Here is a 24,308-nt window from a genome sequence, read left to right as displayed (position 1 = left end):
GATCCCTGACTTTTCCTCTCTAGTAGCGACTTAACACTGCATAGTGTTTATTAGTCTTACTTTAGAGAAAACTGTGTCTAGGTCTAGCATATGCATGTGCTCTGCTCAGCATCTGGACCACACAATACTAGACTAAACTGGGGGACCTAGCAGGAGCCAGGGCCCAACTTGACTGCTGTAGGGGGTGTCCTAGCTTGCGTCCTTCCTCTACAGAATCCAAAGTAAAAATACCCCACACTTTCTCTACCCATGTGACTTCCTTCCTACAGCGCATGTAAGCTGTGCTGTAAGTGGATGAGGAGTGTGTGTGAAGGATACAAAGAAAAAGGTGATAGGAGAGAAGAAGAAAGAGCTCTCATTGGTGTACAGATCCATGTGGCACATAAGAAAAACAATAGCCCTTTAGCTTCTACAGCTGTGCAATATCTAGATATACATACTTGCAATAACGACATCTAGTGGTAAAACTTTGGTACTGCTACATTACCACTTACACATATGAGTACAGACTTTTGCGAAGGGACACCACATACACTGTGGGGGCTACCCTATGTGGGGGTGTGTAGAGACTATACACTATGTGTGGGGGCAGCCAGGAGGCTATACAGTATGTGGGGGCTATGCACTGAGGGAGGGCGCCATTTGCCTTCTTTGCCTAGGGCACCAAAACTCCTTGTCCCAGCCCCTCCTCCAGAACCAGATCTGATTGGCAGGAATAACCTGTCAATCAGGAACCAAGTACAAGGTGATTAATGAGTCAGGACGAGCACTGCAGCTGCTGTCGGCTCCTGGCAGGTGTTTTTCCTCGAATGGTCCATGTGACAATTGGGACCGACAAGCCTATGATCCCCCCAGATCTAACTATTCCAGAAATTTTAGTTTTTCCCAGATTGGTGAACCTCTGCCTAGGCCTTAGCGATATTGGCCTAAATTAATATCACGGTTACTCACACATGTAGTTGCGGTAACGATAATTGAACGATAATTATGACATGCCCCTTTGTAAGCCACTCCCCTTTTTGCAAGCCACACCCACTTGCCTGTTCCAAACTGGGGATATTTTGTTTCAAAAAAGTTAAAAAAAAAAAAAACTTAAAGGGGTTGTCCGGGATTTTTCAATAAACTAGCAATGCATTGACCTCTGTGGGTGTTGCATATTCTACATACACTTCTATTTTTTTATTTAGAGCACTTACTGTGTTCTCAGACTTAGTCACATGACGACTCTGCCTGTGTTTTCTTTACTTCCTGTGATATTCTGTTCCCTTTTTGTTTCCTGTTCCTGCCAGTGAGGGGACAGTGAGTCATCAGTAGGGTGGGGTTATGCAAATATTTCTTTAGCCACACCCCTAACATGTAAATAACACCTGAGTCCAGAAGAAACTGCAGCAGTAAGGACAGCATGAAAGACTACAATCTCTGTACAGCACTGCAGCATAGGTTGGAGCTATAAACAGTAAATAAAGGACGTATGAGGGGGTGATTTATCAAAACTTGTGCAGAGGAACAGGGAAGCAGTTGCCCATAGCAACCAGTCAGATTCTAGGTTTCATTTTCCAGGGCCTTTTTTTTAAAAATGAAAGAAGCAATCTGATTGGCTGCTATGGGTAACTGCTCCCCTGCACAGGCGGTGATACATCACATCACATAGGAAGAGGAGGGAGAGGTGTCTATATATTGCCAAAAGATGGGCTCCCAATATACTGCTTTGCTCGGGTCTTTCCTAGGTATCTGAATACAGTACACAGTCCTCTTTTAACTACAGGGGTTCACACTGATTGGCTCCAGGAAGCATCCAAACAAAAAAGATGCTCATACAACCTTGGCATTGCCCTCTGTAGCACAGCAGCCTTGAGGATATTAGACCTGCCCTAAGCCCTGTAGCGCTGTAGAGAGGCAATGGGGATCCTCTATCACCTTTCCCTATGGAAATCCTCCAGTTTCTGCCTTTTCCTTTATCCCCTTAGACATCTTTACATCAGCCTTTTACTGGGGAATATTCCACACTTCACAGGGACATCAGGCTTGGGGTTTCAGGCCTACTCTCTGGAGAGGAGACTTAACATGCCACTCTATTCTCTGTACATTGCACTACATTTACCCTTGTATTTTCCTTTATCTCTGTTTAATTATTGCCGCTAATTTGAACAGATTATATAAGAATAATAGAAGATACTGGATTGGAATGAGACGAGACCCAGAAGCAATTGACACCTGGAAGTGGTTGGATGGGACACAAGTCTCCTTTAGGTAAGGCTTTATATGACAATTTCAGAGAAAAAAAGTTATATAGTATCTACACAATTTCAACCCATTTTCTAACCCCTTAAAAGGAATCTGTTACTAGGTTTATTCTGCTTAAAATAAGGGCAGCATAAACTAGTGATATAAATGCTGAATAGATCGGTGTATTACGTACATCATTCTGTTCAGCCTTTCTCCTAATATGCAGGAGAATAGGATTCTTGTCACACCCCTTTCCCCGCCCTCCAGCTGCTGATTGACAGTTGACTGCCTATACACAGCATGGATAGATAACTGCCAATCAGCAGCTGGTGGGTGGAGTTTTCTGTTTCTCATGAATATCCAGGACTCATGCACATAATGGAGAGGACTACTTATTGTCCATGTTATTCAGGAGGATATCTCTGAATCAGCTGCACAGAACAATGTAAGTGATACATCATTCTGTTCAGCTTCTCTGTCACTAGTTTATGCTACCCTCAGATAGGACAGTATACACCTACTGACAGGGTCTCTTTAAATTTCAGCCTAATTCAAGCTTTGGCTGTTTAGGCATGATGGGAATTGTTGTTTTTCATTAGTTGGAGGACCATAGGCTTGCTATCCTTGATATCTGTACCCTATAGTATACATTCTCATGGTGAATGTGTGCAATTTGTTGACGTTCCTTAATAATTTTCTTGCCCAGTATATGGGGGGGAAAAAATCTATCCTGTCCAGAATCCTTAGGTAACATATGTCTATACTTAGGGTATCTGAACAACATATTCATTATATGGTTGAATATATCCGAACAGTTGATTTTGTCAGTTCTTTGAATCATAATACATTTGATATGATGATCACTAGCAAGTACAGAGATAGAAAAATAGTTTTTTTGGGGGGTGTAACAGTAACTATTGATGGAGAAAAAATATTGCTAAAGGCTTGTGTAAGGGCCCAGTCACACCGAGCAAAACAGGTGGAAATTCCGAGTGGAACCTGTGTCGCGGACTCTGCTCGGAATGTCGTTTGGAATTTCCGTTTGGCGTATATTAATAGAGATCTGACACAGTTCAAACAAGTGTCTGAGACTTTTTCACAGAAAAAGAATTGCTGTTCTAATTCATTTAATATCTCTCTTATTATCAATTCTGTACTTTGTTCAGCAATGTGAATCCCTTTAGTTGGAATAAAATCGGCCATTTTGTAAGTCCACCATGCTTTCAATAATGTGTAATTTATGCCAGACGTTGTTGCAACAGAATACTTTGTCAATCTAATGTATCAGGTTCATTTTATTGAACTTATTTAATTATTATAGGGGTCCACAATGCTCAGCGCCATACATTTTGTAGTGGCAGTACCTGGTATTGCAGCTTATCTTAAGAATAAACCAGCAGTATAAAAGTCCCAGAAAAACGCTCTAAGATATCCGCTTGCAGTCTTAGATGCAGTTATGTTAGGAAAAGATATATTTTATATTTGCTAAAATTAGTATGTCCCTCCCTAGCAGTGCAGTATTGTGCCCGCTAAACAGTGCCAGCCATGTGACAGCTCTAACAATCTATATTCCCATTGTTCTGAGATTGGACTGGCAAAAGTCTCATTATCCTTGGTATAATAGCTTATTACATAATGAATGTAAAAATGGGGTCGATCCATTAAGCAAAAGTGGCGTCCATGGATTCCATCACTTCCTTGTTTCCTCTCTGTGACTCAGTGAGCCAACACAAGCACCAAGGTGCCCTGGTCCATGGCATACATACTTCTGTATAAACTATAAAATAGTAGTAAGGTTTCCCCATTATCCAAACAGAAGGTGCAACAGCAACCCACAGGTGCAAGTGCTTACCGTATATACTCCTTCCAGTGTACACACGATAAACACCTGCTCTGTAGATATTAAAAAATGAAGATCTTAGCAAACTATTTGATCAAACAGAGTGTACCATGTCATCAACGTTAAGGTGTCCTCAGAGACATGGTCCTTACTCTAGCATTTTCAAACTAGCAATGGCCTCTCCTGGGCTGAATAAGCCTACAACTGGGTAGATAGGAGCCAAATCATCTCTTTTTATAGCACCCTTGGGACATGGTGAAGTGCAAGCCAACAGGAGGTAGCCACACCCGCCACATTCAACAGAAAAAAAGGAAAAATTGGCAGCACATCTATGACTGTGCTTGTGGCTTAAATACAAACAAAAAACAGAAGGTGCAACAGCAACCCACAGGTGCAAGGGCTTACCGTATATACTCCTCCCAGTGTACACACGATAAACACCTGCTCTATAGATATTAAAAAATTAGGATCTTAGCAAACTATTGCACTCCACCCATGTCTCAAGGGTGCTATAAAAAGAGATCATTTGACTCCTATCTGCCTATCTGTAGGCTTATTCAGCCCAAGAGAGGCCATTGCTAGTGTGAGAATGTTAGAGTAGGGACCATGTCTCTGAGGACGCCTTAACGTGGCGACATGAAACACTCTGATCAAATAGTTTGCTAAGATTCTCATTTTTTATTTTCTACAGAGCAGGTGTTTACTGTATGTACACTGGGAGGAGTATATATACGGTAAGCGCTTGCACCTGTGGGTTGCTGTTACACCTGTGGGTTTTTTTTTGTACTTAAGCCACAAGCAGCGAGCAACCTGCAGTGTAAACAGAGTCATAGATGTACTACCAATTTTTCCCTTTTTTCCCCCCATTATCCAGTTATGCTGTTTAATAAACTTCAGGGAATGCATTACTGTTGTTGAAAGTGCGCTCAGTTGCATAACACCAGGATTGGTATAACTGATAAATAGAATAATCTGTGGATTATATTTTTTACCTGGTGGAATTTACTTTCAGAATTTACAGAGGATTTCTGTAGATCTCTACAGAAATCCTCTGTAAATTCTGAAAGTAAATTCCAACTAGAAGCTCCTAAGCCTGAAATCAAATGTAAGAATCTCTAACAATGTCCGCCATCTACCATATGATTCCCTTTGTGGGGGTGGGGTCTTTGGGTAACCTCAGGCAGTGCTCCTGCAGCACCTCTAATAGCTATGTTTCTGTTTGTTCTCAAATCCATCAGCTCAAATTTTTAAGTTGAACGCCTTTAACTTGAAGGGATAATTCAGTGATTTTTTTTTTTTAAGTTGAATGCTTTTAATTAAAGGATAATCCAGTGAATTTTTTTTTTATAAATGGTTCCAGATAGAAGTAATTTGCAAACCTATATAACTATTTATAAGTGTAATGTCTTCCAGTACTTATCAGCTGCCGTGTGTCCTGCAGGAAGTGGTGTATTCTCTCCAGTATGACACAGTGCTCTCTGCTGCCACCTCTGTCCATGTCAGAAACTGTGCAGAGCAGGAGAGGTTTTCTATGGGGATTTGCACCTGCTGTGAACAGTTTGTGAAGCGGACAGGGGTGGCAGCAGAGAGCACCGTGTAAGACTAGAAATAGACCACTTCCTGCAGGACATACAGCAGCTGATAAGTACTGGAAGACTGAAGCTTTTTTTAAACAGAAGTAAATTACAAATCTATATAACTTCCCCTTTAATTTTTTAATCCTTTCGAAAATTTGTTGATTGTAGATAACAATTTAAGAAAATGTTGACACCATTTCACAGAAGCAGCTGACCTCTCCGCCTTCATTTCCCTTTTCTTTGTGGTCTGTGCTGTGAAGAAATCTATCTAAATATATAATTAGTAAGAAGAGGCTCCTAGTGACACATATTGGTGACCAGGGTTTAAATCACATAACTAAAAGACACAGCACAGGACTACACATCGGATAACTCGGCAAAGGAGAATACGAAAACAAGATTCTACAATGAGGAAAAGTAATGTATACCAAGCTAGTATTATGGCTGCTGAATTTTTTTTTTTTATAGTTGTATGTATGTATGTATAATGAATGTATAACCGCTATTGACCTTCCTTACCCTACTGTGTAAATCTTTTGTATTGTTATACTTTGGTTCTCGATTTCATTGTTATCCCTTGTTTACAGGTTACAGCACTGCGCAAAAGTTTTAGGCTTTGAACTCTGCTCCGCTCCTCCCTGGGTGTTGGGAAAAGATGGATTTAGTCCTGGGGAAAGTGGGAGAACATTCCCAGGACTGGATCCATCTTTTCCCTGCATCCGGGCAGAAGTGGGAAGAGTAGAATGCCGATAGAAACAAAGGGCTTCGCTTCATTCCTACTGCAAAGTCGCTCATCTCTACTGATGATCATAACACGTTATTAGAGCCATATACATTTTTAATTATGTGACTATAATTTTGTCTGAATTGACTGTCTGGGCTTTGCCATGTGACCTAATTCTTCTGGACAAGCTGACTTGAAGCAGACTCTATATGAGCAGTGTCTATAAAATTTTGTTAACACGAGCATGGTGCAGATAATTTCGTGTAGGGTATTAAAGGGGTACTCCTGCGAAAATCTTTTTCTTTCTGATCAACTGGTTTCAGAAAGTTATATAGATTTGTAATTTACTTCTATTTATAAATTTGAGTCTTCCAGTACGTATCAGCTGCTGTATGTCCTGCAGGAAGTGGTGTATTCTTTTTAGTCTGGCACAGTGCTCTCTGCTGCCACCTCTGTTCATGTAAGGAACTGTCCAGAGCAGGAGAGGGTTTTCTATGGGGATTTACTACTGCTCTGGACAGTTCCTGACAGATTGTATTTCCATTGTTGAAAGTTTCTGTTTCTAAATACTGGATTTACGGAATACGGATGCACTACAGATGCCCAATCCGTAATTTTTAAAGGATTGTACCAGTGGATAGCAGGAGGCCATGAAAAAAAAATGAACATATGAATAAGGCCTTATGCTTGTTAAGAAATTTATGGAAAACCCCTTTAAGTATTTTTATCTTTGTGGTCCAAGAAGAAATGTATTGTGTATAATATGTTATATTGGATGAAATATGATATAAGAAATATGATATAAAAATAATTGCTTGATCATTTTTAGATACCCTTACTGAGGAAGATGTCTATGTAAACTTCGAGGAGCTAAATAAAGAAAGAAAATTGATCAAATCTGTGGGAAAGGATAAGACAGGAAAAAGCAAGGGTAAATTCTATTACATGCTAATGTTATATCTTGTGTATGGTGGCGCATCTGGGAAACAAAGAAATTATAAAAACACAAAAGTCTATAACAAAACTTTTAATCCCAGGTCTCTGGCATCTCAGGGTTATCATAAGGACATTGGGGCTGATAGCTGCGCCTCTCTCATTACAATGTATTGCGACCTAGTGGGAGATTTTTTAAACATGGTGTAAAGTGAAACTGGCTCAGTTGCCCCTAGCAACCAATCAGATTCCACCTTTCATTCCTCACAGACTCTTTGGAAAATGAAAGGTGGAATCTGATTGGTTGCTAGGGGCAACTGAGACAGTTTCACTTTACACCATGTTTAATAAATCTCCCCCCTAGTGTTAACTTCAGTGATCTATCAGGTGGGCAGAAATATCATTAAGATATAGTTAACATGCATGAACCATGAACTACAGTGGTTGAGTGTCTTTGGTTGTTAAATTTTCTAGTATATAGTTTCAGGTGAATATAGTAAGTGGTTTAATGTCGACTTTTCTTTGCATTGCCATGACTGTAATGGCCCATAGAATAAAGTGTAATCTCAAATTAAAGGCGCTGGTTTCTTTATAGTATAATTGCTCAGTGTACAGTATTAGTAAGTGTACTCACTGTATATACTGACAGCGGCTCCCTGTGTACCTCATAGAGCTTATGTCAGACTCCCCTCCTCCAGGCTGGGCTGCCCAACTCTGTTTTGTTTCTGTCCATAAAATGGCTGACATGGAAGAGCATGTGACCATGCTCCGCCCCTGTGTCCTCCATAGGTATATAAAGGCTCAGTGGTGGACATTGAACCGCCGTGGTCCCGGGTGCCGCTCATAGCCCGGCTATTAGCGGGCACGGTCCGATCGCTGTGCCTGCTAATACAGTAATCGGATGCAGCTGTCAAAGTTGACAGCTGCATCCAATTACTTGATGCAGCCGTCCCGGAGGAGCGATCCACACATCTTAATGGCGCTGATCCCGTCTCGGCACTTGATTGCTTCCGGCTGCAGCAGCCAGAAGCAATCAATGTGCCTATCTCATTGATCTATGCTGCATATCTATGCAGCATAGATCTGTATGAGAGATCAGTGCACTTATACTAGAAGTCCCTTTAGGGGGAATAAGCCTAAACTCAGAGGGAATAACCCTAACCCCAGGGGGAATAACCCTAACCCCAGAGGGAATAACCCTAACCCCAGGGGGAATAATCCTAACCCCAGGGGGGCTTCTAGTATAAGTGTAAAAGTAAAAATAAAAGTGTTGTTTTTAATAAAAAGCCCCCTCCCCTAATAAAAGTTTGAATCACCCCCCTTTTCCCATGTTATAAATAAAAACAAATAAATAAATAAACACGTTTGGTATCGCCGCGTGCGTAATCGCCCAAACTATTAATTAATCACATTCCTGATCTCGCACGGTAAATGGCAAAAAGTCTTATATGCGCAATCAAGGTACCGATAGAAAGAACACATCATGGCGCAAAAAATGACACCTGACACAGCCCCATAGACCAAAGGATAAAAGCGCTATAAGCCTGGGAATAGAGCGATTTTAAGGAACATATATGTGTTAACAATGGTTTGAATTTTTTACAGGCCATCAGATACAATGAAAGTTATACATGTTACATATTGTTGTAATCGTAACGACATACAAAACATGTCAGTTTTACCCCAGGGCGAAGGGCGTAAAAACGAAAAACCCATAAATAAAAGAAATGCGTATTTTTTTTTTCAATTTCACCACACTTTGAATTTTTTCCTGGTTCCGCAGTGTACTTTATAAAAAAAAATAAGGGCTCATGCGGGTTTCTAGGTCGAAAAATGCAAGTGCTATGGCCTTTTAAGCACAAGGAGGGAAAAACGAAAACGCAAAAATTTGAATTGGCCCGGTCCTCTAAGGGTTAAAAGTGAAGGCAAAATTTATGTTTTAGAAAAAAGAAAAAAGGGGTATAACTGCTGGAACAGACAGGAGATATGAGTCACTGGGTCCCCAGACAACAGTAATTGGGTGACCATAAGATATAATGTCAATAATGTAGAGCACAGACTAGAGGAAGGTGCAGTGTAGAGTATACAGCATGCGGGTTGGCTGGGCAATATGATGTCCCAGCTATAGTTCATGGTCAGATGGGTATGAGGGTCTCTGCAGGGTGATACCATGCTCATTGGTTTGGACTAGTTATAAGGGGTCCACACAATTAGTGGTGTAGACTGTAATGCCTTCAGGGCACAGCCTGGCTGGTGTCAGGCGGGATGTTAGGTTGGGTGGCTTAATGGTGATTAAACATGCCAGCCACACATTCAAGAATTCATTGAAGGGAGTGTCAAAGATCAAAAAAAAAATGTGTGGTTGGGATCATTATTAAAAGAACTTATACTCACCTTCCCCAATGACCTCAGCTGCAGTTTGGTTGGCTCCTCGTGAACACTTTTTCCTTGTTCCTGTTAAGCTCCTATTACACAGGGCAACATAGAGGAGCAAACAAGCGCTGTGAGCAATCGTTTGCTCCTCTTTCCCCGCTCGCTGCCACTGCTATTCCATGCGTTGGCAGTGAGTACCGGGAGGGGGGGGGGGCGCGGGGAGCTGCAGGGGGGCTACCTGGGTGATCACTTGATTATCCAGGAAGCCCATAACAGATAGCAGCGATCTGCTGCTGCTGCTCCCATTCCACGGCGTGGCGGCAGCAGATCCCTCCTATCATAGTCGACATGTTGAAAGACAAACTACAGCAATGATCAGCCGACATCGTTCATGTTGGTTCAGTGTTGCCTTCTATTAGACGGGCGATTATTGGCTGTAACCATCAATATCGTCCGAATACGGACGATAATTGTTCCGTGTAATAGGGCCTTTAGTTGTTGCCCCACTGTAGCTGCCCAGTAAGCCAATCATTCACTGCAGTGGGGTCCCACCTTGGCCAAAGAACCGTTGAATGGGACAATTTCTGTGGGATAACGCATCACAGAAACAAGGAAAAAGCAAGGAGGAGCAGGGACTAAAGCTATGGCTATGGTGGCTATGACTTCTACTTTGCTGTAGAAGGTGTCACCTTTTAGCTTGGTGTAGCATTTGATGCTTGTAGAACTTCTCCCCAATGTCATCCTTACTATTTTCTCCCCATTCTTTTATGATAAAGTTAACTCAAAGGACTGTGAACTCCAAATGTCCCTGACTTGGGAGGTTTGTGATGCTGGTCCTGTCCACAGCCTACCTGCCCAGTTTGTTATTTGCTGATCATAGCTTACAACTTCATTCCTAGATTTTTTCATCTGTAGTCTCAGCAACCCAGGAATACAAGTCAAAATGCTGTATACAGTTTAGCAGGCAACTATAAGGCCTTCTTCTTCCAATTCTGGTGACCTGCTGACCCCAGAGTGTTAGGAGGTTGTATTCCCCTGGACTATGGTATCTTACGTTACAGTATAAACCAATGAAGACAGATATTGTAATGTTAAAATGGTCCCAAAAGTCATGATGCAATAGTGGTACAATACGCAATACATGAAACAAAAACATTAACAAATAAATAAAATAAAAATAAGAAAACACCAAAACAGCTAAAACTAGATATCTGCAAAAAAAAAAAAAATAATAATAATTTAAAAAAATCAGAAATTGGAAGAAACTAATAGCTTTTAAGTCTGCATGTATTAAGAAAACTGAAAATATGTCAGGTCATGAAAAGGGCAAAGTGATCGGCTCTAGAAGCGGATGACACACCCAGTAGTTTTATCGTACTTTACTTATTACCCCTTACAACACCCTAGCAGCCTGTACACAAGAGAGAACATGTTTTTCTCATGATCGGTAAACAACATAAGTATAAACCAATCAGAAGAGTGACATTTCTACATAATGACTGTATAATTTTGAGTAATTTTGTATTATTTTAGTTCACCGCTTCTGTTGTGCTGGCGTTCTTCTTGTTTATTTTAGATTTTTCAACCGCCAACATAAAAAAAAAACAGGTGATTTTAGCAGCTCTGATCCTTCTTATCATCTTGTTCCTCATTTCCATTGCCATCACAAGCCTCCTGTTACAATACTGTGAGTGTTGGTAATACTAACTGTTGGTTGCTAATTTTTATTTTTAGCAGTTTTGTGTGGGGTAAATATAAAGTTTGCCTCCAGTAATCCACCTGATAAACATCTCAGTTTTAAAATATAAAGTGTTCCTGTCATTTAGAGATAAGCCACAAGTTTTGATTGATTGGCGCTCAGACCCCCACCGATTGTTGGGGAGAAGTGCTTTTTTTGTTGTCTCTCTCCTGGCATCAGTAGTAAGGCCAGATTCCCATGTCCATGATATATGGATGATATATGCTCCGTGATCAGGTTAGATATCACAGACTGAACTCTACAAAGTGAGCTCCAGAACGGTTATTGAACTGACACAGCCGTGTTATTCAGCAGCGTACTGCTCTAGCCGTTCCAGCTTTATGATGATTTATGATGCAGGGAGTCTCATTAGAGGTGAAGGGTTCAGTCCTTCATATACAGCCAGCTTATTGACCGTATATCACGGACACATGAATCTGGCCTAAGGCCATGTTTACACATTGTGAAACACAAGCCTGAGCTGCATTCTCCATTGTGCGACCTGTCAGGGATGTGCAACTGCTATTTAATGAATAGCGGCCGCACAAAACTGACATGTCAGTTTTTTGTACGGCTGCTACGGATATCTGCTGGAGTGTATACTATGTGTATACACTCCAGTTGGGATTCCCTCAGCATGTAGTGCACATAAGTTGTGTAATAATCATGGCCGTTGTTGCACATCAGCAACAACTGCTGTGATTAATACACAACTTACGTTGTGTGAACATGGCCTAAGGCTGTGCAACCCGATAGGATAGATAGATAGATAGATAGATAGATAGATAGATAGATAGATAGATAGATAGATAGAAGATTAAATACCTTCAGTATCCTATTACAAGGTGTATGAAGAAGGAGCTTCCTAGATAATATAGTTCTGAGGACATAGTGCCATCTGTATTATCGGCATTGATAAACAGAATATTGAGTGATAACTCTTTTACTGATATTGTCTCCTCTCTAATCGGTTATTTTCTCCATAGATTTGTCAATGAGTGAAGAGATGTCACATATGAAAAATCACAGTAAGTGTCCTCCATATCACTGAGTGTGTTTCTCAATGTTTTCTACATTACATGTTTTGGATACAGTTAAATTCTATCTATTGTAGTGAAATCTATTGTAGATTTTATAACTTAAAGGGGTATTCTGCTGAAACATAACTTTTGATATGTAGCTGGCCATGGTGAGACTAATAATTCCTTCCATACTTGTTATTATCTATTCAGTCTCCTAGTTCTCAGCTGCTGCTTTCTGCTAAAGACACAAAAATCTGTTTGTGAGCTTTTCTCTCCCCCCCCCCCCCCCTCTTCTGAGACGGCTCATGTAAACAAGTCCCTGACTGGCTTTATCTGCAACATTGTAGCTTCTTTGTAATGCTGAAAGGGAGAATCACAGTGAGTTCATTAGCAACTTGACCTCAGAATAACCCTCCCGGCATTACAAAGAAGCTACAATGTTGCAGATAAAGCCAGTCAGGGACTTGTTTACACAATCTGTCTCAGAAGGGAGGGGGGAGGAGGGAGACAGAGAGAAAAGCTCACACACAGATTTTTATGTCTTCAGCAGAAAGCAGCAGCTCACCGCTGGAGGAAGGAGACTTAATAGATAATAACAAGTATGGAAGGAATTATTACTTTAACCATTAACCTACAATGGCATTATTGAGGTATGGAGAGGGTGTTGTCCATATGCAGCAGCTGACAGTCACGGGCGGAGAGCCAATCCTCATGGCTTGTAATTATACTATCTAGATGCCGCTGTATATGCTGACTAATGCATCTAGACTGCCGCTGTGCGCTGGTTAATTCCTGGAACTGATCAGCACTCCTACCATGTAAATGCAGGGTGCCGATTAGTTGCCATTGCGGTCAAAGGGCTTCTGAAAACCCCAGGCTTTATGCACACGCCCAGTATTTTTTCTGGCCTGTATGTTCTTTCCACTATCAACGTCCCCAATCCACCCAGAAAAACATATTGTGCATCCTTATTTTTTTGCGCTTTTAAATCTGTACTGTACTAGTTTACAGGTAAAAAAAGATGTAACCAATTTGCTCGTTGCAGATCCGCATCTTTTTGTGAATGATACAGATGGGTTACAATCCGTAAAAAAATAGCAAATACCATTGACTTCTATGGGAGAATCCGTCAAATAAATAAATAAAAGGGGGGCATGTCTTTTTCTTTTTGTTGATCAGATTGCGTACTCGTAATCTACTGATCATGTGAATAGCTCAATAGAAATCATTCAGCACTTTCTCAGGTACGCAATTGCAAATCCACAATTGCGGGCTTGATTACTGGATGTGTACATAATGCCTAAGTGGCTGCCAGGGTAGATTTGCTATGACATCCTGGCAGCATAGGCAGAGCAGGTTTTTTGTCACAGCCCCAGGATAAGACAGATGAGAACAACGTTCTCCTATCTCGTAGGCAATGCAGAAAAAAGCACATGAGCTACATACAAGTATAGTGTCCGAGAACCAATGTACCACTACTGTATTTTCTAGAAGGTTTCTATTAGAGATGGTCCGAACCAGCCGAGGTTCGGCTGAACCCCAACGCTCAGCATTGGATTACCGCTGTCTGCCCGCTCCGTGCAGCGGGCGGATACAGCGGGAGGACCACCTGGAAAACTGGGATACAGCCTATGGCTGCTGGCTGTATACCAGTTTTCCAGGCGTTCCTCCCACTGGATCCGCCTGCTGCACGAAGCAGGCAGACAGCGGTAATCATTGCGGATAGTTCGGGTTTGTACGAACTCCGTACGAACTTGGTTCGGACCATCCCTAGTTTCTATGCTCCCCTGTATTGTATTGCTCAGACCTGTAGTAATCACTTTTGGCCACAAGGTGCCAATGGAAACGTGTTAAGACAGACATTTACTTAACTTATTTACTAATCAATGAAGTAATGTGGTTTTATTAAAGGATATCTGAATTTATTTCCAGCAGGTGACCAGTTGCGGATGACCCTTGAAGATATGCAAACACATTTAGGTGGGTCCTTCAGAAGGGTCTCAGGCTCTCAGCAAATTTACATATAATTTACTTTATCATATCTCTGAAATCCTCCATGAACCTTATTCACATACTTCCTTGAATTAGTCCTTTTTTTTTTAAAGGGGTTCTCTTTCTTAGAGAGTCCCTAGTGTTCAACAAATTGCACAGTACATGTTCTGCATTCTGACCAACAGATCCTGAACAGAGGACCCAGCCCCCCCCCCCTTTTTTTGCCAAAATAGACCCTATACGCTTGATGGGGTGCAGGAAGGTGTGGATTCCGTGCGGCCTCCTCCTGATTTACCTGAAAGGCAGACTCAGATAGGCCAGATTTATTAAGAGGTGTGCACCTTTCAAAAAATCTGTGGAGTATGGGGGTGGGTATTTGGGTAAGGCTGACGTTCAGGTACGCCAGTATTAACAAATCTCCCCCTTCAGCATATACTTATTATACTTCCCAAACCCAAGCTTCTTATTATAACTTCATGAAATTTCTCCGATAACTAAACATAATTTTATAACTTTATTGCAGACAATGTAAAGCAACGTTTCCTCCAGGACGTCAAATCTATTAACAAGACCTTGGGTAAGAGACAATAATAAGGGTTAGGCTCCTGGGTTTGGTCTGGTTGGGTATCTTCGGTCAGACTAGCACATGCCTCCTATCCCTGTGATCTAATCTCCGGTAGTTCCTATCGGTGCAGGGTCCTAGCTGACTCCTCCCTATTCTGGAACTTTCCCCATTAGAAATCTATAGATAATGTAATGTACAGTATGTGGCTCATAGTCTTAAAACTAGATGTCGGTATAACACAAAAGATTAACAGGCTGAATAAGTGGATAGCCTACCGTATGTGTTGGGTGTTTGAGCCTCAAATAGTTACAAAAGCATCAACAGTAATAAACAGCATTAGAATAAAGCAAAATAATACAGAAATTAGTTTATTTAGATTTAGCCAACACCCAACCCTACACGTTGCTGTGGGACACTGCAGAGGGATTGGTGATAACTCAGACCTGAATTTTTCATATTAAACTGGAGGAGTTATAGGAGCAATATACCACAATATTCCTAACTGCTGTATATTCTGTTTTCATAGAGAGTATCTGTCCTGTATGGCTTGGTGGTTGGAGTTGGATTGGCTCCTCTTGTTATTATGTGTCTGAGGAAAAAACAACCTGGGATGAGGCCCGAGATAAATGCTATCAAATGAACTCTATTCTGGTAATGGTAAAAGACAAGGCTGAATCGGTAAGAGCTCTATACAGGAGACAACAAAGTAACATCAATGTCTACTCATATTCCCTAGCATATGGAAATGAAACTTAGTTACGACCCATGACTAACCGCTACGTCATGGGCACCAGTTCCCAAAATCACCAATGAAGTACTGATACGCAATAGGGTCCAGGGTGCTCTATAAAGCAAGCTCAGGAGCTTAGCTCACTTTAAAGAAGGTGCTATTAGCCGCCGGGTACTCACGGTCAATGACGGGCAGCAGCGATCACGCGATCACATGTTATACAGACTAACTGGTGAATAACATTTTTAACAAATCCACCCTATGTGACGTATTAATTGATCCCTGATCTGTGTTTCTCATCTCCAACTTCCAAGTCAAATCTTCTACCCTTCCAATCTTATCCTCCCATCTATCCCTTATTCTCATTAAATGTGAATTCCTTCTTTCTCTAATTAGTTGCAAATAAATACTTCTCAAGTGTATCTTCCCTTGAACTATACTTCAAAAATAATTCATAATATTGTGTGACTCAATCCTCCAAATTTGCATGTTATTTGTGTGATCAAAGGCATCTTTTAACTGCAAGTACCACAATTTCTGTGAGTCTGTCAGTCCAAAGTGCCATTTTATTGACTGAAATGACATAAGACCCTCCCCCTCAATTATCTGTATTATATTCTTAAAGGGAAACTATAATTTAAGTAGCCAAAAATTGAAATTTCTCAAATAAAATGCCCGTGTTTTACCCTTTAAAAAGAGCCCTAAACGGCGTTGATAGTGTAGGTGCTTGCTGAGATATCCCCAGTTGTTTGGCTCAGAAGAATAAATCAATTTTTCTTCTGGTTGACTGAAAGTGGGCGTGGCCTGTCCCTCATCTCCCTGGCTGGGTCCCTCCATTCACTGAGCATTACCTTAGCAGATGTATAACACATAGCAGGATTAGATAGAGCCCCAGCATAAAGTATCACAATGTAAGATTAGATACAGAGCCCCAGCAGAGGGTATCACACTAGGGACTAGATACAGTCATCTGCTCTCATAACACTGTAGGATAATGTCAGCCATGGAGGTAGGGGGAAACTGCTGCAGACATCTGATAGTGAATGTTATACAGTTAGGGCCAGAAATATTTGGACAGTGACACAAGTTTTGTCATTTTAGCTGTTTACAAAAACATGTTCAGAAATACAATTATATATATAATATGGGCTGAAAGTGCACACTCCCAGCTGCAATATGAGAGTTTCCACATCCAAATCGGAGAAAGGGTTTAGGAATCATAGCTCTGTAATGCATAGACTGCTCTTTTTCAAGGGACCTAAAGTAATTGGACAATGGACTCCATAAAGGTGCGTTTACACGAAACGATAATTGGCCCGATCGTACGATTAACGATGTCGGAGTAACGATTTTTTTTTTCCATAACAATCAGCGTTTAGACGGTACGATATATCGTATGGAAAATCGTTTTGCGATCGCTTAAGCCTATCTCACACATTGGTTAAATCGGCGAACGACTGTTCACACGGAACGATCTGCGAATTTTCTGTGAACGACGAACGACGATTTGATAACATGTTGAAAGATCAAAATGAACACTTTCTCGTTCGTCGTTTGATCATTCGCTGCGTTTACACGTACGATTATCGTTCGAATTCGATTGTTATCGCGCAAATTCGCACGATAATCGTTACATGTAAACGCACCTTAAGGGCTGCAATTAACTCTGAAGGCGTCTCCCTCATTAACCTGTAATCAATGAAGTAGTTAAAAGGTCTGGGGTTGATTCCAGGTGTGTGGTTTTGCATTTGGAAGCTGTTGCTGTGACCAGACAACATGCGGTCAAAGGAACTCTCAATTGAGGTGAAGCAGAACATCCTGAGGCTGAAAAAAAAGAAAAAAATCCATCAGAGAGATAGCAGACATGCTTGGAGTAGCAAAATCAATAGTTGGGTACATTCTGAGAAAAAAGGAATTGACTGGTGAGCTTGGGAACTCAAAAAGGCCTGGGCGTCCACGGACAACAGTGGTGGATGATCGCCGCATACTTTCTTTGGTGAAGAAGAACCCGTTCACAACATCAACTAAAGTCCAGAACACTCTCAGGGAAGTAGGTGTATCTGTCTCTAAGTCAACAGTAAAGAGAAGACTCCATGAAATACAAAGGGTTCACATCTAGATGCAAACCATTCATCAATTCCAAAAATAGACAGGCCAGAGTTACATTTGCCGAAAAACACCTCGAGAAGCCAACTCAGTTCTGGAAAAGTATTCTATGGACAGATGAGACAAAGATCAACCTGTACCAGAATGATGGGAAGAAAAAAGTTTGGAGAAGAAAGGGAACGGCACATGATCCAAGGCACACCACATCCTCTGTAAAACATGGTGGAGGCAACGTGATGGCATGGGCATGCATGGCTTTCAATGGCACTGGGTCACTTGTGTTTATTGATGATATAACAGCAGACAAGAGTAGCCGGATGAATTCTGAAGTGTACCGGGATATACTTTCAGCCCAGATTCAGCCAAATGCTGCAAAGTTGATCGGACAGCGCTTCATAGTACAGATGGCCAATGACCCCAAGCATACAGCCAAAGCTACCCAGGAGTTCATGAGTGCAAAAAAGTGGAACATTCTGCAATGGCCAAGTCAATCACCAGATCTTAACCCAATTGAGCATGCATTTCACTTGCTCAAATCCAGACTAAGGGTACGTTCACACTTACCGGATCCGCAGCTGATTTTCTGCTGCGAATCCGCAGCAGATCCGCAGATTTCATTTAAATAAATGAACACAGCATCAAATCTGCACCATCAAATCTGCTGCGGATCTGCTGCAGATCTGCTGTGGATCCTGTAGGTGTGAACGCACCCTCAGGGTATATTCACACGAACTGACTCGCAGCGAGATTCTCGCGAGTCCGGCAGGTCCTGGCAGTTCCCACACACTATATACTCGCTGCGGTCTGAACGTATGTAATTCTACCGCCCTTAACCCCTTCTGCTCCCGCCCGGCTCCCCCGCTGTAAGCATACATTACCTCTCCTCGCTGCACGGGTCCAGCGTCCTGCTCTCCCGTCCGGCCAATCAGTTGCCCAGCCGCAGTGTGTTGACTCACCCACACTCCCTCATGTAGTACATTCGAGTCATGGCTGGCATGTCCCTCTTGGTTGAAGCACTGGGTACTTGTCCCTCCATCCAGCTCCTCCTCTGCGCTGCTCCACACACAACACCCTGGACATTATCTCTGCTAAGGGGCCTATTCCACGGAGCGATAATCGGCTGAATCGGCCCTATTCGTCCGATAATCGCTCCGTGGAATAGAGAGAACGATCAGCCGATGATCGTGTCATCGGCTGATTGTTCATTTAGGTTCAAACCTAAAATCATTGGTCGTCACCCGCACATCGCTACGTTGAATAGCAGGCGCGGAGGGCGACCAACGATTTCACAAACATCATATATTACCTCTCCAGGCTGCAGGTCTTCTCCTTCTCCAGGTCCCGTGCCGCAGCAGCTAAGGAGTGGCCTGTCTGAGCTGAAAGAGCGCTCAGCCAATCACTGGCCAGGACTGCCGCGGCCAGTGATTGGCTGAGCGTTCTGTCCATTCAGTCAGGCCGCTCTGAAGCTGATGCTGCCGCGCGGGACCAGGAGAAGGAGAAGACCTGCGTCTGGACAGGTAATGTATGAAACAAGGGCTGCAAGGACATTGGTAACGATGTCCCTGCAGCCCTCGCTAACAATTGTCGGGCTGTGGAATAGGCCCGGTAAACGAGCGCCGATCTAGCAGATCAGCACTCGATTACATAGTTGATCAGGACCTGCTCGACCCGTGGAATAGGGCCCTAAGTGACCTCTGTGAGGGGGGGGAGAGTAAAATAGGTGGGGGGGGGGGAGGTTTGGTTTCTGTTTGTGTCAGGACTGTTATCTGATGCTGCTGAGTATGTACAAAGCTGCTACACAGGACAGATTTCCAGGGAGGGGAGTGTCAAGCAGGATTGCACAAAAAACACAGAAGAAGACACATGGCTCAGAGCACATTCAGCTTCATGTATTTAAAAAACTGTTCATTTTAGCTTATTAATGTATATTGCAAAAATTCTTATCATGGCCTAATCTAACTAAAACTAAATGGTCAAAATATTTTATATTTACGCTTTCCTCTTCCAAAAGTGTAAATCTACTTTATACCGGAACTCTGACAGATATGAGTTCTCACATAATGGGGAGAACTCAAAACTGCCCTTTACACCACAAATTGTCTCCTCTTCTGAGCGTTCCTCTTCCATCTTATAAAGTGTAAAATAAAATTCATATAACACCTCATCTATTGCCTCTATTTTCCCCTTGGACTCTTACAATATCCGCCAGGAGCTTCCCTGATTCACTTGCCTCCACAAAAAATTTCCCACCTTGGAAAAACATCCTTTGCTGTGCCCGATTCAGCAAAAAGTTTGTCATAGCCTTTTGGGACTCCTCCAAACCCATTCTATTCTCATCTTAGGGAGATCTGTTATATTCACCTTCTGCTAGTATTACCTTCTGCCTTATCTCCTCCTCCTGTTTATGGAACCTCTTTTTCATATATTTCACTTTTCTTAATAATAGTCCCCTTAACCCCTAGACGACCTAGGGCGTACAGGTACGCCCTGGAAGTCTGTCCCCAAACGACCGTGGGCGTATCTGCACACCCTGATCTAGGGAGGTGGGGACCGGCTGCAGTGAGCGATCGCGCTGAAGCGTGTCATTAACGCACGACCGTGGTGTTTAAGTGTAAGTCCCCTGTCACTTACCGATCGGGACGCCCGCAGTGTGACTGCGGGGGTCCCGATCGCTGTATCGGACCGCAGGAGGTCTCTCACGTTCCTCCGCGCGGTCCGATCGGTGATCTGCTCATTGAGCCTGCACAGGCAGGCTCAATGAGCAGATTGCCTATCACACTGATCAATGCTATGCCTATGGCATAGCAATGATCAGTATATGAAATCAAATAAATGAATGTACAAGTCCCCCAAAGGGACTTAAAATGTGTAGAAAAAAAAGGTAAAAAACTAAAAACATTATTACACTACCCCTCCCCCAATAAAAGTTCAAATCACCCCCCTTTCCCATTATATAAATAAAACATATTAAAATAAATAAATAAACAAACATATAATATACCGTAGCGCGAGTTTTTGTGCAATCTATTAAAATATAACAAGCGCCATCAACGTAAACAAAAAGAGCGAAAAAAGTGCGCGGATTACCGATTTTGTGTTTCATTATATATAAAAAAAGTTAATAAAAAGTGATCAAAACGTCCGATCTTCACAAATATGGTATTAATAAAAACTAGATATCATGGCGGAAAAAATGACACCACATACAACCCCGTAGGTGAAAAAATAAAACCATTATAAGCGTCACAATAGTCCCATTTTATTAATAATTAATTGCAAAAAAAAAAAAGGGATTTCATTAAAAAAAAATAAAATATAAAAAAAAATAATTTGAAAATATGTTTAAACCTGTGGTTGTGTTTGGACTGACCTATGGAATAATAGTATCATGTCGCTGTTACCATATAGTGCATTACGTAGACACAGGAACCCCCCAAACGTTACCATATTGCATTCTTTTTTACGATTTCACCTATTTATATCTTCATAAATAATATATTTGGGATTCCGTCGTACATATTATGGTAGAATGAAAGACGCCATTACAAAGTACAACTATTCCTGTAACAAATAAGCACTTACATGGCCTGTAGATTGAAAACTGAAAGCGCTAGAGCTCTTAGAAGGGGAGGAGGGAAAAACGAAAAATCAAAAATGAAAATTTGCGTTTACTGAAGCTGAGTAACAGGAGAAGGCCACTTTCTCACTGTATAGACATCGCCACACGTCCAGCCAGCCTACGGAATAGCCCCTTTCTTATCTATAAAGGAAAGTAGCTCGGAAAACACCTGAAAGGAGAAGGGAGGAGGAACATAAACACAGATCAAATTCATTTAAACGACCTCTACTGTCTATCTTTTCCTCAAGCAGTGTAAATGGGATCCTATTGTGCACATATACTGAGACTCCCGATGATAATGATTAAAACGTTGAATGATTCTTGTGACTAGCCCATCTCCTCTTGATCTTTAATACTGTATCACTATGAGAGTGGGTCTCCATCAGACAAATAATGGCAGGTAGATGTCTTCTCACCATATCAAACACAGCATATCTCTTTTTCCGTCAGCCCAGCCCTCTCACATTCCAGAATACTATTTTTAGATCACCTGGTTTACTCAGGGGCGTAGCTAGGATTCACAGGGCCCTATAGCCAAAAATTGTAAGGCCCCCCCCTCCCCCATGCAAAACACAAAGTACTATATATATATATATATATATATATATATATATAAACCAATAGAGAGGTAGAACGGCACTGTGTTGACTTACAGTCCAAAAAGCTTCTAGCTTGAGGGTGCACGCCTCAGGTAACCGACCCCAGGTACCTTCAACGTAGTAATATAAGAGGGAAGAGACGGCACTCCGGAATGAAGTGATGGTGTACTTTATTCACCCAACACAAATGGCAACGTTTCGACTCTGCTCTAGAGTCTTTCTCAAGCTTGAGAAAGACTCTAGAGCAGAGTCGAAATGTTGATATTTGTGTTGGGTGAATAAAGTACACCATCACTTCATTCCGGAGTGCCGTCTCTTCCCTCTTATATATATATATATATATATATATATATATATATATATATATGAGATAGAGAGAGAGAGAGAGAGAGAGAGAGAGAGGGAGGGAGAGTCCCCGGGCCCCCACCTGCACGGGCCTGATAGCAGCTGCCTATACTGTATATAATGTCCCTTGTATATACCTATACTGATGTGTACTGTATATAATGTCCCTTGTATAAACCTATACTGATGTGTACTGTATATAATGTCCTGTTATATACCTATACTGATGTGTACTGTGTATAATGTCCTGTTATATACCTATACTGATGTGTACTTTATATAATGTCCCCTGTTATATACCTAGACTGATGTGTACTGTGCATAATGTCCTGTTATATACCTATACTGATGTGTACTGTATATTATGTCCCTTGTACTGTATATACCCAGGGGCTTAGCTAGGATTCACAGGGCCCTATAAGAAAAAATTGTAAGGCCCCCCCCCCCCACACACAACACAAAGTACAAAGTATATATATATATATATATATATATATATATATATATATTAGTCTGTATGTGTGTATGTATATATATATTTAGAGAGAGAGAGAGAGAGATTGCCCGGGCCCCCCATCTGCACGGGCCCGATAGCAGCTGCCTACCCTGCCTCTATGGTAGCTACGCCACTGGCCTTACTCATCTATAACATGTCAGTTTTAACGTTCACTTTATGGTAGATTGAAAGAAGCCATTACAAAGTACCCGTGCTCCTGAAACAACAAGCCCATACATGGCCCTGTAGATGGAGAAATAACACTGCTATAGCTCTGAGTAGGCAAGGAGGAAAAAACGAAAATGCAAAAATTGGCCTGGTCATCTGTGTTACTAATTTTCCTAGGAAACTTTAAATAAATTATATAAAGGTCAAAGGAGATACTGGATCGGACTCAGACGAGACCCAGAAAACATTCAGACCTGGAGGTGGCTGGATGGGACAAAAGTCACCTATAGGTAAGTTCCGAGCAGGAGGCGTCATGTGACAATCTAGGAGAAAAAGCTACATAGTAACTAAAAAAAACCCAGAAAAATGCAACAGCTCACCGCAATGGAAAGATACAGACCCACCACAGACATGAAAATAGTTAAAAGCAGCCCCCCCAACTGCTAAAAATTCCCACAAAAATAATGAGGCTCTTGGTTACCATTTACAAACAGTGTAAACCACCCCACCACAATTAGGTAGCCTCATATCGGGGCAGACCCTACACTGTACTATGGTCTCACCATGGCTCTGGGCATGCAAGGTCCGTCTTAAAGTGACTGTACCACCAGGCCCAGGCAGAAGCACTGGAGGCGGGCCGACCCACCCTTAGTGGGAAGAAGTCCCAGCCCCTCTATGATAGGGTTCCATTGTTTCTAATGGAGCCACATCATGTAGGGGCTGGGGTTTCTTCCCACTAATGGTGAATCGGCCCGCCTCCAGTGCTTCAGCCTGGGCCTGGTGGAACAGTCACTTTCAACCTGCAATAAAAAAATTGTACCACCTGGGTGGGATGGGTGGAGTGCACGACCAAGTAGAGGCAGCCTCTCCCCCTATCTGGAACACAGAAAAAAAGACAAGTTTGGTCAGTAACTACCCAATGTTAAAGGAGAACTGTGGGGAAAAGTAAAAATCTAGAATGGGCAGAGGGTGGTGGGAATATAATAAAGAAGTCATACTTACCTGTCCCCAAGCTGCTGCAGGCCAACGTCACCAGCTCTATCTCAGCCCCCGGTCTTATATTTCTTGTTACAATGTTTTTATTACATTTTTAAATCCGGTCTTATGTTTCTACTGGATTCCAGTGTCATCACAACCCTGAAGGAATTTGTGATGACGAAGGTATGCCACTGACTGACTAACTGACTGGGCATTTCTGAGCCATGTTGTGATGTTGCAGGAGCGGGAACTGCAGGAGGCACTTTCCGCCCCCGAC

At 42.0% G+C, this 24,308-nt stretch overlaps 1 protein-coding gene across 4 annotated transcripts in view; it reads left to right on the top strand.

The window, feature by feature from the left end:
* The first annotated feature begins 1,643 nt into the window (after positions 1-1,643).
* Positions 1,644-24,308, top strand: part of LOC138767633 (CD209 antigen-like protein C) — a 33,859-nt gene continuing 11,194 nt past the window's right edge. Inside the window, exons 1-10 of one of the 4 annotated variants that reach the window (XM_069945284.1) lie at positions 1,644-1,727; positions 2,152-2,250; positions 5,904-6,060; positions 7,197-7,298; positions 11,250-11,360; positions 12,398-12,439; positions 14,366-14,413; positions 14,949-15,002; positions 15,517-15,668; positions 23,231-23,343. In XM_069945284.1, the coding sequence (XP_069801385.1) occupies positions 6,051-6,060; positions 7,197-7,298; positions 11,250-11,360; positions 12,398-12,439; positions 14,366-14,413; positions 14,949-15,002; positions 15,517-15,668; positions 23,231-23,343 (632 nt within the window). In that variant the 5' untranslated portion in view covers positions 1,644-1,727; positions 2,152-2,250; positions 5,904-6,050. Of the gene's footprint in view, positions 1,728-2,151; positions 2,251-2,608; positions 2,672-5,903; positions 6,061-7,196; positions 7,299-11,249; positions 11,361-12,397; positions 12,440-14,365; positions 14,414-14,948; positions 15,003-15,516; positions 15,669-23,230; positions 23,344-24,308 lie in introns of those variants that run through there. The other 3 variants (XM_069945275.1, XM_069945292.1, XM_069945298.1) reach the window with 3 other exon arrangements.

The sequence above is a fragment of the Dendropsophus ebraccatus genome, chromosome 1 (genome assembly GCF_027789765.1).
Source record: "Dendropsophus ebraccatus isolate aDenEbr1 chromosome 1, aDenEbr1.pat, whole genome shotgun sequence".
In the NCBI taxonomy this organism is placed as follows: Eukaryota; Metazoa; Chordata; class Amphibia; order Anura; family Hylidae; genus Dendropsophus; species Dendropsophus ebraccatus.
The sequence above is the reverse complement of the archived record's forward strand: the minus strand, read 5'-3'. Positions and strand labels throughout refer to the sequence as shown.